At 41.7% G+C, this 13,667-nt stretch overlaps 2 gene segments (V, D, J or C); both read right to left on the reverse strand.

Moving 5' to 3' along the window:
• Positions 1-5,170: 5,170 nt before the first annotated feature.
• Positions 5,171-6,261, reverse strand: LOC121100624. The segment is given in 2 exon segments: positions 5,171-5,889; positions 6,083-6,261. Coding segments are annotated over 2 exon segments (372 nt in total).
• Positions 6,262-12,809: 6,548 nt separating this feature from the next.
• Positions 12,810-13,465, reverse strand: LOC103680947. The segment is given in 1 exon segment: positions 12,810-13,465. A coding segment is annotated over 1 exon segment (615 nt).
• Positions 13,466-13,667: the final 202 nt, after the last annotated feature.

Genomic DNA, 13,667 nt, shown 5'->3' on the forward strand with positions numbered 1-13,667 from the left:
AAACAAACAAACAAACTAAAACAAAAACGAAACCCTCAGAGCAGATCTAATCCTTGAACCAGTCACTATGTACACGGAATTATGCTAATTATAGACTTAGCCACAAGCCTCCACCTTCACCAGTAACTGTATCTGGATCCACCTGTCATCATTGTTGCACATTTGAATCCAGGACAACTGGGGGGACAAAAAGAGAGAGAAACACAACGCTTCAGTGTTTGGGAACCACCCAAGGAGGCCTGATTTAATTGCCTGAGATGGACCAGGTATCAATGCTCTTTTAAGTCCCAAGATTGTTCCAATGGGCACCCAAGGTTGAGAATCCTGGTCAAGAGGGACTCAGTCCACTGATCAGCCTGGACTCCATCACTAGAGCCAACATTAGAACCTCCCCTAAACCACGTATACTAAAAGTGGAAGAAGAGTTGTGTCTCAAAGCAAATATGAGGTATAATTACTAAAAAAAGCAGGGATGGTTCCTCACTGGCAAAACAGACATCTTCTACTACACAGGCCACAGACCTTACCTTCACGCTACTGCCAATCACTCTGTTGCAAACCTTGCCAAATTCTCAACACCCTAAAGGGAACATCATGGTTCTTCCAGGTGAAAAGGTCTAAATATTACAGAGCGTATTACTTTTAAAAGACCTTTCAAAAAGCCTGCTTTCTCCAGTCAAAGGACCAGAAAAGGGTCTTGTTTAGCAAGACAGAAAATATTTAGAGGATACAAACTGAGGGCTTCAGAGGGGAGGGGGGTGGGGGAATGGGATAGACCGGTGATGGGTAGTAAGGAGGGCACGTATTGCATGGTGCACTGGGTGTTATACGCAACTAATGAATCAGCGAACTTTACATAAAAAACCAGGGATGTACTGTATGGTGACTAACATAATATAATAAAAAATATCTTTTAAAAAAAGAAAATATTTAGAGGATAAGCATTGTATTCCAGCCAAACACCGCAGAAAAAACCGTGACCCCACGCACACCAACACAATCAAACACCAAGTGGGGAGCCTAGATTTTGCTTTGCAAACACAAAGAGGCAACTTTAGTATCTCTATTGAGGTCAGAGAAAGACAAATACAGAATGGGAACTTTAATTCCGGACTTCTGGCAATGAGCTTTACTCTGTTGTTTAGGTGTGAGTGGAGACTCTGGGGGGAGCCTGGACTTCCACCACCACTGGGAGCAATGAATTGCCTTTCCCTTTCCCCACAGGAGTGCTCTCATAGAGACCTAGTACAGGCCAGAGCTTTCACTGTCGCCCCATAGTAACAAGGCCACCTCCACAGTGTCAGAGGAGACCATGTGGGGAGCCAGACAGTCAGCTCCCTCCCAGCAGTAATGAGGTGCACTGTCTTCCCTGGGTGTCAAGATGGCTGAATGGTGAACCTGAATTTTTACTTCCACCTGGCGATAATGAGGGGGCACTTTCTCTTCCCCTGACATAGTGATGTCAGAAACATCCATCTAATAGGAAAGGTTTCAATGAGCTCCACAGTCTCTCAACATAATACTCAAAATATCCTGGCTGCAACTAAAAATCACTCATCATGGAAGGAACAGGGAAAATTTCAACTTGAATGAGAAAATGCAACCAACACCAACACCTAGCTCACGCAGAAGTTAGAATTATATGGCAAGGGTTTTAAAACAGCCATCATAAAAAATGCTTCAACAAGCACCCATAAACATGTTCAAAATAAATTTGAAAACAAAAAGAGGGTGCCTGGGTTGTTCAGTCGGATGAGCGTCTGCCTTCAGCTGGAGTTGTGATACTGGGGTCCTGGGATAGAGTTCCACATGGGTGTGGGGGGGGGGTCCCTGCTCAGCAGGGAGTCTGTTTCTCCCTCTATCCCTCCCCCCTGCTTGTGATCTCTCTCTCTCTAATAAATAAATAAAACCTTCTTTTTTTAAAGAAAGACTCAACAAAGAAATATAAGGAGGAACTAAATGGAAGTTTTAGAACTGAAAATAAAAAGCAAAATAAAAAACTCAGTGGACGAGCACAGCAGCAGAATGGATGGGTCAGAGGAGAGAATCAATGACCGAGAAGATAAAACTATAGAAACTGCCCATTTGAGCAACAAAAGAAAAACAGACTGAAAAAAGTGATCAAAGCCTCAGAGACCTGTAGGACTAGGCCAAAGGTCCAAAATTTGAATTATTAGAATTGCAGGAAGAGAGAAAAGAGAGTAGGGCTGAAAAAGTCTCAAGGAAGTAATGGCTGAAAACTTACAAATTTCTTAAGAGACATAAACCTACAGATTCAAGAACGTAAAGCACAGTAATCAGAAAACAAGGAAATTCATGCCCAAACACATCACAGTAAAATCTGGAAAGAAAGAAAGAAGAAAGAAAGAGAAAGAAAGAAAGAAAGAAAGAAAGAAAGAAAGAAAGAAAGAAAGAGAAAGAAAGAAAGAAAGAAAGAAAGAAAGAAAGAAAAGAAAAGAAAAGAAAGAGAGAAAGAAGTTTTGAAAGCAGCTAGAGAAAAATGACACCTGACCCAAGGGAAAAGCAATTCCGAGGACAGTGGATTTCTCAACAGTAACCAAGGAAGCCAGAAGGAAGTCATGCAATATTTTTCAATTGCTGAAAGAGAAGGGCTGTCAATACAGAGCAGAAGAAAAAAAATGATAAAAGAGGGAATCTTGGGGGCACCTGGGTGGCTCAGTCGTTAAGCGTCTGCCTTTGGCTCAGGGCGTGATCCCAGCTTTCTAGGATCGAGCCCCGCATCAGGCCCCTCCGCTGGGAGCCTGCTTCTTCCTCTCCCACTCTCCCTGCTTGTGTTCCCTCTCTCTCTGGCTGTCTCTCTCTCTGTCAAATAAATAAATAAAATCTCAAAAAAAAAAAAAAAAGAGGGAATCTTGGAACATCAGGAAGGAAGAACAAACACAGTAAACAAAAATATGGATAAATACATTAGGCTTTACTTTACCTCTTGAGTTTTCTAAATTACATTTATGGATTAAGCAAAAATTATAACACTGTCTAATGGTGTTCTAAGTATATGTAGAAGAAATATTAAAGAAAATTATATTATGAATAAGGGAGAATAAATGGGTGTAAAAAGAAGACAGTGCTTTTAGACTTCATTCAAATTGGTGAAATGACATCACTAGTAGACTATGTTATGTATATATAATGTCGTATCTAAAGCAACCATTAAAAAAAGCTATACAGGAAGATACATCTAAAACACTATAGATAAACTGAAATTGAACTCTAGAAAATACCAAATAACTCACAGAAATTCAAAGGACAGAACACAGGAAAATAAAAAACAATGAGAACAAAAAAATAAATAAAATGACAGATTAAGCCATAAAATATCAATGAAATTAAATGCAAATTATATAAATACATCAATTAAGATACAGAGATTGATCTGCATATACCAATGAAAAGACAGTTAAAATAAAAAGTCGATTAAAAAACATAACCCAGGGATGCCTGGGTGGCTCAGTCGTTAAGCATCTGCCTTGGGCTCAGGGCATGATCCTGGCATTCTGGAATCGAGCCCCGCATCCAGCTCCTCCGCTTAGAGCCTGCTTCCTCTCCCACTCCCCCTACTTGTGTTCCCTCTCTCTCTGGCTGTCTCTCTTTCCATCAAATAAATAAAAACTTCAAAAAAACAAAAAACAAAAAAACAAACATAACCCAATTATAACTGTCTATAGGAAACTCATTTTATTTATTTTTATTTTTTTAAAGATTTTATTTATTTATTTGACGGAGAGAGACAGTGAGAGAGGGAACACAAGCAGGGGGAGTGGGAGAGGGAGAAGCAGGCTTCCTGCGGAGGAAGGAGCCCGATGCAGGCCTTGATCCCAGGACCCTAGGATCATGACCTGAGCCGAAGGCAGACGCTTAATGGCTGAGCCACCCAGGCACCCCAAGGAAACACATTTTAAATGACATGGGCATGTTGAAAGTAAAGGGATGGAAAAAGATATATCATATGAACATTAATCAAAGGAAAGGAGTAATGGCTATATTAATATCAGGTAAAGTAGCTAGACTTCTGAACAAAGAAAATTACCAGGAACAGAGAGGAACCTTCCATACTGATAAAAAGGATGAATTGCCGAGAAGACATAGCAATCCTAAATGTGTGTGCACCCACCACGAGAGCTGAAAAATAAGAAGAACAAAAACTGACAGGACTAAAGGGAGAAATAAACAAATCTAGAATTATTGTTAGAGACTTTAATACTCCTCTCTCCACAAGTGACAGAACAACTAGAAAATCAGCAAGGATATAGAAGAACTGAACAACACCACCACCAGCAGGATCTAATAGCCAGCTGTACCCATCGACACCCCACCCAGGGACAACAGAACACACATTGGTTTCAGGTGTCCATGAAATACATGCCAAGTAAGACCATATCTTGAGCCAGAAAGCAAACTTCAACAAGCATAATGTAGAAGAATTAAAATCATAAAGACTGTGTTCTCTGACCACAAGAGAATAAAACTATAAATAAGTAACAGAAAGATAACAGGAAAATCTGCAAATACTTAACAACTGAACAACACACTTCTTAATCTAAGGGTCACAAAGAATGTCTCAAAGGAAATCACATGTATATTGGCCTGAGTGGAAATGAAAATACAACATATCCAAATTTGTGGGACATAGCCAAAGTAGTGCTGAGAGGGAAATTTATAGCACTAAACGCGAATATTGGAAAAGAATAAAAGTCTCAAATCAATCATCTAAGGGGTCGCCTCAAAAGCCCAGAAAAAGAAAACAACAATCAATCCAAAACAAGTGTAAGGAAGGAAATAATAAAGGCGGAACTCAATGAAATAGAAAAATGGAAAATCAGTAGAGAAAATCAATAAAACAAAGAGCTGGTTCTTTAAAAAGATCAGTGAAACTGACAAACTTCTAGCAAAACAAGGAAAACGTGGAGAAGATGTAGCAGGATAGCTAGAAGTGGGGCATCCTATGTGATCGGGTGGTGGTGAATATCTGCCCTTCTCCAGCTGGTCCTGAGTTGGACGGACCTCCAAAACAGTACGCTGAGTGAGAGGAGGCAGTGTGATTCCCTTTATATGAAATGAACAGAATAGGAAACCCACAGAGACAGAAAGCCGGCTACCAGGGGCTGGGGGAGGGGAGAGGGGTGAGTAACTGCTTAGTGGGTATGTGGTTTCCTTTTGGGGTGATGACGAGGTTTGGAAACTAGGCAGAGGTGCTGGTTACACAACACTGTGAATGTACTAGATGCCACTTAATGGTTCATTTTAAAAGAGTGAATTATATTGCGTGTGAATTAATCTCAGTAAAGCTATTATTTAAATTTAAATTGATAAAAAACTAAAGGCCAAATTTAACTTCCGATACATATGTGTATGTATGTGTATGTGTATACGTGTGTACACATACATATATACGTGTGTGTGTATATGTATAGATTCAACATACAGATGAGGTTTTGCATATTTCATCGCTTCTATCTGGGGAGTCAATTTAGAAAACGCCTAGATGGAGAAAGGCTCCCCAGCTTCAAGACAGGACACGTGGTTGGAGCCCCAGCTGCAGAGTTTAGGTATTGGTGAGAGGAGCCGGTTGGGCACTGTGCCTCACTGCACAGAGGTAGGTGGCCGAGTCGCTGGGCTGAGAAGCTGCAATGTACGGAACACTCTGTCTTGTCAATGTATCCAAGGAGACTTTAATTCTTCCACTTGTTTGTTCTCTCTGATTTGACTGAATTAGCAGCAGGAATGTGAGCCCTTGCCCAGGGTCCTGCCTAAACCACTGAAGGGAATAAAGAGCGCCATCCGCGTAACTGCAGTTGACAACCACGCTGTCCCACTCGTGGACATTCAGAGCTTCAGGACTCTGCTTCACCTCCTGTTGACTGCTCACCCCTGTCCAGAAAGAGAACACGACAGACAGACTGGTTAGTGGCTATCTCTTCTTTGGAAATTACTTCTGATTTTGCTTTTCAATCTACGCAAAACATCACACTGGTACAACTCCCTAACTTTCTTTCTCTTCCCCAAGGAGAAATGCCCTGGGGTCTGTCTGTTCTTTGCCCATTTCCAAATCCCTTTTACTCACAGTCTAGTTGTAACCAAAGGATGAGCAAGCCCAGGGATTTGTCCATTCTTTCTGCCACTTAGAGTCACTGAGAACTTGTTCTTGTGTCTGAAATACTGACAAGGGCTCACAAGATAAAGAATCTGCTTTGCTACCGCATGTGTTCAAACATCTACGGGAAACAGCATCAGCCCAGCCAATCAAAGAAAGTTCACACGCTCACATGCAGCACACATGCGCGCAGGTACTCCTGCCGCCCCACACATACTGATTTGCAAAGAGTAGGAGGTAGAAATGGAAACAGGGCCATCTGAGGACCCACCCCAGCATTGCCAGAGAAATACTTCTCTCTCCTCCTGAATGACAACAAAGTTTTAAATACCGAGTGTGTAGACTGCAACATATCCATGCATAGAGAAAAATGTAGAGTACAAATGCTTATATCAGAAAAGAAATCTAAGTTTTTACTATCCAGCTGCTTTCTTCAATTCCTAGAACTGCTGCCTCCTCTTGTCACTCAGCCCTAAAGTGCTGGCTTTCCTCAGCTCACACCTTCTTGAAAAGTCCCTTTATATCATTTCTCGCCCATCAGGTAAGAGGTAAGAGAACAGACACACCAGCTGAGTCACTGCCCCTCGCTTGGCGGCTGTCATGCTGGGGAACTCCAGGCCTCTAGTCAGCCGGTGAGATGGTAGCTTCTTGGATGACACCCCTCCCTGGTTTAGTGATGTCCCTGGAGCCAGGGTAAACACGTGACAGAGGCATCCACTTTCAACCCAGGGGGTCTCTTGAGAGCATTTATGAATTTTAAACTCCAAGAGGGTGAGTCTGAAGGAGGAAAATAAGAACCTTAAGGACAGCATCTTCCCAGAAGACTTTTCTTACTATGTTTTCACAACCCAAGAGAAAGAATATACCTTTTCAGTAACCTGATGGTCTGGGGGACCTCAGATTTTTCTTTACGTTCAGGAAACCACCAAGTACGATACATGAGAGGACCGAGAAAACCCATCTAAATGACAAGAACAAGCAAACGAGACTCAGATGCAGAAAGCGACTGCTCAAAGTGACTGGAGAGGTGAAGGTCAGAGCCAAGTTCTCCGATTCTCTGGTCTCCTAAAATACCTCCAGGGGTCATGCATCTCTAGGAGGGCATTTAGAGACTTCACGTGTTGGTATAAAGAAAACCAGAAACCTGGAATTGCACCCCCTTTTATATTCCACAAACCCTGCTCAAAACCCGCCTTCCCCATTCTCTGCATGTGTGTTTCACGGTCACGCACAGTTGACCTACAGAGGAGGACAGAAAGGAGGGAGAGAGGAAAGGCTCTTGTAGGAAAGGAGAGAGTGACCTTGAAAACTTGTTCCTGTTATCTTCCCAAATTTAAGAAAATTGAAATAGATTGAGTAAAATAATTTCCTTCCCACCCTCCCCCCAAAATTCTACTTTTCTCTATCACTACAAAAAATTGACAAAAATAGATTATTTATGCTTGAAAACGGCATAGCCACTTCCTGTCTTCCTCTGTCATCCTATTTTGAGTGGAAAGAAAACCTTTCATAATGGATTGGGACAAGGCCAGGAATCACCGAATGTTGGAAGCTGTGCACAGAGTGTTCTGCTTATAATGAAGAGAACAAAATATATCATTTGTCACAGTTCTGCAAAACCTCAGTATTGAATGCTAGCCAAACAGCCCCTTCCGCAACTGATCAGGGATGCAATTGACAATAGAGCATCCATCCCCCTCTTGTGACTAGACACAGGCAGGCCTTCTTTTCCCTCCCCGGGCGAGTCCACAAACCTGCTTTAGGAAAGCTGCTTTACATGGAGGAGAATCGCTGAGATGTGTTTATGGTGTTAAAGAAAGGATGTCAATTTTGGTCATTCGTGGTTTCAGAATGATCACCATGTGGGACAGGACAAGTTTTGCAATATTAAGAGTTTTTGCTTGTTTTTCATTGTTAAAAAAAACCACATGATCTTTCTTTCCTTCAGGCAGTGGGGTAATTGTTGGCTCATCACTTCAAGGGTAGAATGTACAGCTGGAAAAAGAAAATACAGCTGATTTTCCTGCCATTTTATTTCAAAAGTTTCAGCCCTAAAGGCAAATGAAAGGATCTGACATCACCTACAAATTTAGGGGATCATACGATGATATAATGCAAGTTTACCTACCAAGACAAAATCAACATTTTCTAGGTGGAGCAAAGTGGGGAGGAAAGAGTATCAGAAACAAACAAAGAGGCTTAAAGTATTGATGGTGCTTTGGAGGGACGCTGGACCTTATTCCCTTAAAGACATCATGGAAACAAAACGGCAAAACCTCTGGGCCATTTTCAGTTATTAAACAAATCTCAGTGCCACCCTGTTTATATCTTCCATTGATTGCCATCTCTCCTTGGCTCTCTGAACTTGAGTCTTGACCTGTGGCTGGTGGATGCTTAAGGCTTCTTTGTCCCTAGTGAGGTCAGCTTGGCTGCTCTGTTCACCTCCTTCTCCGTTTTCCTAGATGGTCTCTGTGGGATGGGCTTCCCCAAGAGAGAGCACCAGGGGACCTGGAGGGACCTCCTCAAGGCTGGCTTCTCCCCTCCTGGCTGGTCCCTTCCCAGAGGTCCCCACTCCAGGACATTCTCCTCAGCTTCTGGCTCTCTCTTCTCTCCTGCCTGGAACACTGGCGGGACAGCTCAGGCCCTGCTGCCTTCAGAGGAGCCACTTGCCCAGAGAACCCTCACTCTTCCTCACCATGCCTAATGGAGAAACCCAGGCAGCCGGTTGCCACTCCTCCCCACTCCACCATCTTTCTCCAATTTCCTTGTCTTCTGTTTAAGCAGGTGTAAAAAGAGATCACAATCTGCTTCAGAAGCAGATATCCAAAGACAGAATGCCATGCAATTTTCCTTTTTATTCAGGTGACTTTATCTTTAAAAATCATATGCGGGGAGGATATTGACTTCTCAGGTGGCTTTTGGGGAAAGGGGAACACTTTTTTCTTCTCTTGGCTCCTCCCATTCTGCACATCAGCTAAGGGGGTGAAGATTGGAGGTTGGGGGATATAGAGCCTGTTTGCTCACTTTTTCATAAATCCTAGAGGGAGTGTCTGACTGTGAGCCTTTCTTAATGGAAAATGGTGGATGCTTCAGGCTTCTTGGTCCCTAGTTTTGGGCCCTGGTTGCCAAATTTGTGACAATGGAAAATGCCCTGCAGTACATCCTAGTCATCTAACTGGAAAAAGAATATTTAATTCTATGGGTGATTATTTTATTTTTTTAGGTTTTATTTATTTTAGAGAGAGAGAGTGCAAGTAAGGGGAGGGGCATAAGGAGAGGGGAAGGGCAGAGGGAGAGGGAGGGAGAGAATCTCAAGCAGACTCTGCGCTGAATGGAGCCCCGTGTGGGGCTTTATTTCACCATTCTGAGATCACGACTTGAGCCTAAACCAAGAGTCTGAGGTTTAACCAACTGCCAGCCAGGCATCCCTAGATGATTCTAAATAAAAGTTTCTAATTCTTCAAAAAACAACATGAAAATGTGTACACCTACAGTCCCATAACTACACATTTCATAATATAAAACTATATCTCATAATTATATATTCTATAATATATATCCCATAATTATATATTATATAAATATATAGCTCTATAAATATGATATGGATTATAAATATACAAATGAATATATGTTATATATTCCAACAATATTAGGAATATTAAGAATGTTCCATTAATATTAGGTAAGTTTGGGGGACAAGATTAAGTAATAGACTTCATAGTAACCAAAATTCACCATAAATATTGGAAAAGGAAAGCCTGACTATAAGGATGTGGCAGAAGATTAAACATGGTCATAAATGGTTACGAGTCATCTTGTGGTCTCTACTGGAAATTATTAGGAGAATTCTGAAGGCAGAGAGTAGAGAACTATGGCGCTATATTCTGCAGCAAGCAGATCTGTACCAGTGTTGTAACCAGCTTTCTTCAATATGAAGTTAAGATGTTGGGGTGCCTGGGTGGCTCAGTCATTAAGCGTCTGCCTTCGGCTCAGGGTGTGATCCCGGTGTTCCAGGATCGAGTCCCACATCGGGCTCCTCTGCTGGGAGCCTGCTTCTTCCTTTCCCACTCCCCCTGCCTGTGTTCCTTCTCTCGCTGGCCGTCTCTCTCTCTCTGTCAAATAAATAAATAAATAAAATCTTTAAAAAAAAAAAAAGAAAGAAAGTCTTGATTCATACCAAGAATGTTTTTAAAAAGTCCTGAAATTTCCTATTGCGTTTAAAATTTAGTATTTTCAGTCTACCACATGGAATTACTTTGACCTAACGAGTAAGTTTAGGGGCCAATTTTTTCAGGTGATTTCATGATTATGGAGATAGAAAATCCAAACAAATTCACAAACAATTAGAATTAACCACGAAACTTATCAAGTTCAGTGACTATAAGGTCAATATATAAAAACCAGCTCTATTTCTGTACACTAGCAACAATTGGAAAATAACATCTAAAAAATTGCAAGGGATCTCTATACATGGGTGTAAATCGACATAGGAAGTGCAAGATCACTAAAGTAAAAATTAAAGCAATTGCTTAGAGAAATGGAAGGTGACCTAAATAAATTGATAGTCTATATTGATGACATGAAACTCAAAATGGCTAAGATATGGATTCTTCCCAAAATGATCTCATAGATGTAATGAAAAATCAATAAAAATTGCAACAGAAATTTTGTGGACATTGAAAAGGATTTAGAATTTAAGAATCAGTTCTAAAGTTTGTGTGGAATTGGAAAGGACCTACAGTAGATAAAATAATATGGAGAAGAAGAAAGATGAAGGAAAAACACAGTGAGTTTCAAATCTTACTATAAAACTACATTAATAAACACATTAGCTTACAGGTGGAATGATGGTAGTGCAGAATAGACCTACATATGTGTGGTCACTTGATATGTGACAAAAATGCTTCTGCAATTCTAGGAAAGAAAGGATGATCCTTTCACTTAATGGTTATGAAGCAATTGGAACCTTGACACCTATTGCATATTATCACAAATATTGGCATGAGGTGGAATAGGGTCCTAAATAAAAAACAAAACCGTCCATGGCTTGAAGTAGGCAAAGATTTTCAACAGGACACACACACAAAAAATATTAATCAATACAGGAAAAAATGATTAGCTGGACTTTATTAAAACTAGGAACTTCTCTACATCGAAGGACATCATTATGAAATTGAACAGCCAAGCAATGGATTAGGAGATAATTCACAGTACAAAATTTTAAATTTTGCCCATAGCCAGAATATATAAAGAATGCATGCATGTCGATAATAAACATATAAATGGGCAAAAAGACTTGAACAGATACTGGACGCAAGAGAATTTCCAGATGGCTAATGAGCATATGAAAAGGTGTTCAGCATTATTATTCCTCAGGAAAAACAAATTAAAACCATAATTTTATGGGATACCACTATACATTACCAGAATGGCTTAAGTTAAAAACAAAACAAAACCTCATACCACTTTTTGGTGAGAATATGGAGTAACTGGAACTTTCATACGTTGCTCATAAGATTTTGAGTTGGTTCAATCCTTTAGAAAAATGTGTACCAACAGCCACTAAAGCTAAATATATGCCTACTCTATGACCCAATAAATCCATTCCAGGACTGGAGTATGTGGAGTAGTGGGGCCCAAAAAGGGTGCTATTTGATTTTGTAAATATATGAAGTATGATCTTGGTAAAAAAGAACACTTATTTTTAAAAAGAAGGGAAGAGAGACCGCTGAGAATTTCAGACAAGATGAGGACTGGATAGGGGTGCCTGGGTGGCTCAGTCGTTAAGCGTCTGCCTTCAGCTCAGGTCATGATCCCACGGTACTGGGATCGAGCCCTGTGTTGGGCTCTCTGCTCAGCAAGAAGCCTGCTTCTCCCTCTCCCTCTGCTTGTGTTCCCTCTCTCCCTGTGTCTCTCTCTGTCAAATAAATAAAATCTTAAAAAAAAAAAAGATGAGGACCGGATAAAGTAACAATCCATTGGTTTTATCAACACCAAAGCCAGGGGAGTGAAGGCAAAAGATTCTGTTGGAGTGACGCTAACAGAGACCAGACTCCGGTGGAGGTGAAGATTGGGTGTTGAGGAAATGGACACAGTGCGTATGGATAATTCTTTCCATTAATTTCATGATTAAGGAGAAGGGAATGTAGAAATATGGCCGGTGGAGATGTGGGCTTCAAGAAGACTGTATTAAAATGGGAAAGATTCACTTAATAGAGATGAGACCAGATTACTATAAGAGAATGGAAAACACTTAAAAAAAAAAATTCTGGGAAGAGTGTGTATTCCTGGTCAGTCTCTTTTCAAGTGACCCCAAACAAGAACCCGAGGCTGTCTATAGCACAGCTATGCCTTCTGTATCCATGGGATGGAAGCTCTGGGCTGTGAGGAAGAGCAGACTGATGCAGGAACACGAAAAGGGGACTGTCCAGGAGACCAGGACAGAATGAGCAGTAATCTGTGCCATCTAGCTGTGTCACAAGATTTTTTTTTTTAAAGATTTTATTTATTTATTCGACAGAGATAGAGACAGCCAGCGAGAGAGGGAACACAAGCAGGGGGAGTGGGAGAGGAAGAAGCAGGCTCATAGCGGAGGAGCCTGATGTGGGGCTCGATCCCAGAACGCCAGGATCACGCCCTGAGCCGAAGGCAGACGCTTAACCGCTGTGCCACCCAGGCGCCCCAAGATTTTATTCTCCATAAGGCCATTTGGAAAGAGGCTCTGAATGCTAAGTAAGTACTTCTTCGAGGAGGAGAAACAACAGAGGTTCCCTTACTCCAGCGTGCAGCTGCAGGGTTCGGGGACAGGCTGGGGCCGTCTGGGAGCACTGTGTCTCCATAGCACAGAAGTAAGTGGCTGAGTCTTGAGGTTTAGAGGCTTCGATGTGCAGAGAACTTCCCTTATTTAATAGTGTGGCTGTTAGTCTTTCTTTCTGCTTCTCAGCACCAACTGAATACAGGAGGAGGAGCAATTCCAGGCCTTGCCCAGGATCCTGCCTATACCACTGTAGCCCGTTAAAGGAGCTGACCGTGTAAGTGCGGTTAAGGCTGACACGGTCTCCCTCCTGAAGTCTCAGGGTCTGAGGACTCTGCTCCACGTGGTCTTCTCCACTCAACCGTGTTGAGGAAAACAAAATCGGAAATTTTACAAAGCCTTTGGTTACAGCAGTTTTGAAAAATTCCGACAAGAAAACCCCAGGGTGAGCTGACACGGAACCCCTATCTCTTCTCCCCAGCTTTGAATAAATGTGTCCTTTATTTGGTGGTTCTCCTCTCTTAACCTCCAACTTACAGCCAAGCTGGAGCCACAGAACTATGAATGCACATTCCAGCATGTTCTCCATCCTGACGTCTGAGTCTTGGTACAATTTGTAACGATTCCAAATCTCTGAGGCTCTGTCCCTGGGTCTTGGCTCTTGTTCTCTGATGCAGGAGAGAGCCTTTCTGTTAGGGGCTCAGCCAATCAAAAGTAATTTTCATGCTTTTGATGTTTATAGAATTCAAGGAAGGAGAGGAATGGCATCACTGCCACCTCCTGGTCAACAGCACAGTC

This window comes from Ursus maritimus, unplaced genomic scaffold (genome assembly GCF_017311325.1).
Source record: "Ursus maritimus isolate PB19 unplaced genomic scaffold, ASM1731132v1 scaffold_42, whole genome shotgun sequence".
In the NCBI taxonomy this organism is placed as follows: Eukaryota; Metazoa; Chordata; class Mammalia; order Carnivora; family Ursidae; genus Ursus; species Ursus maritimus.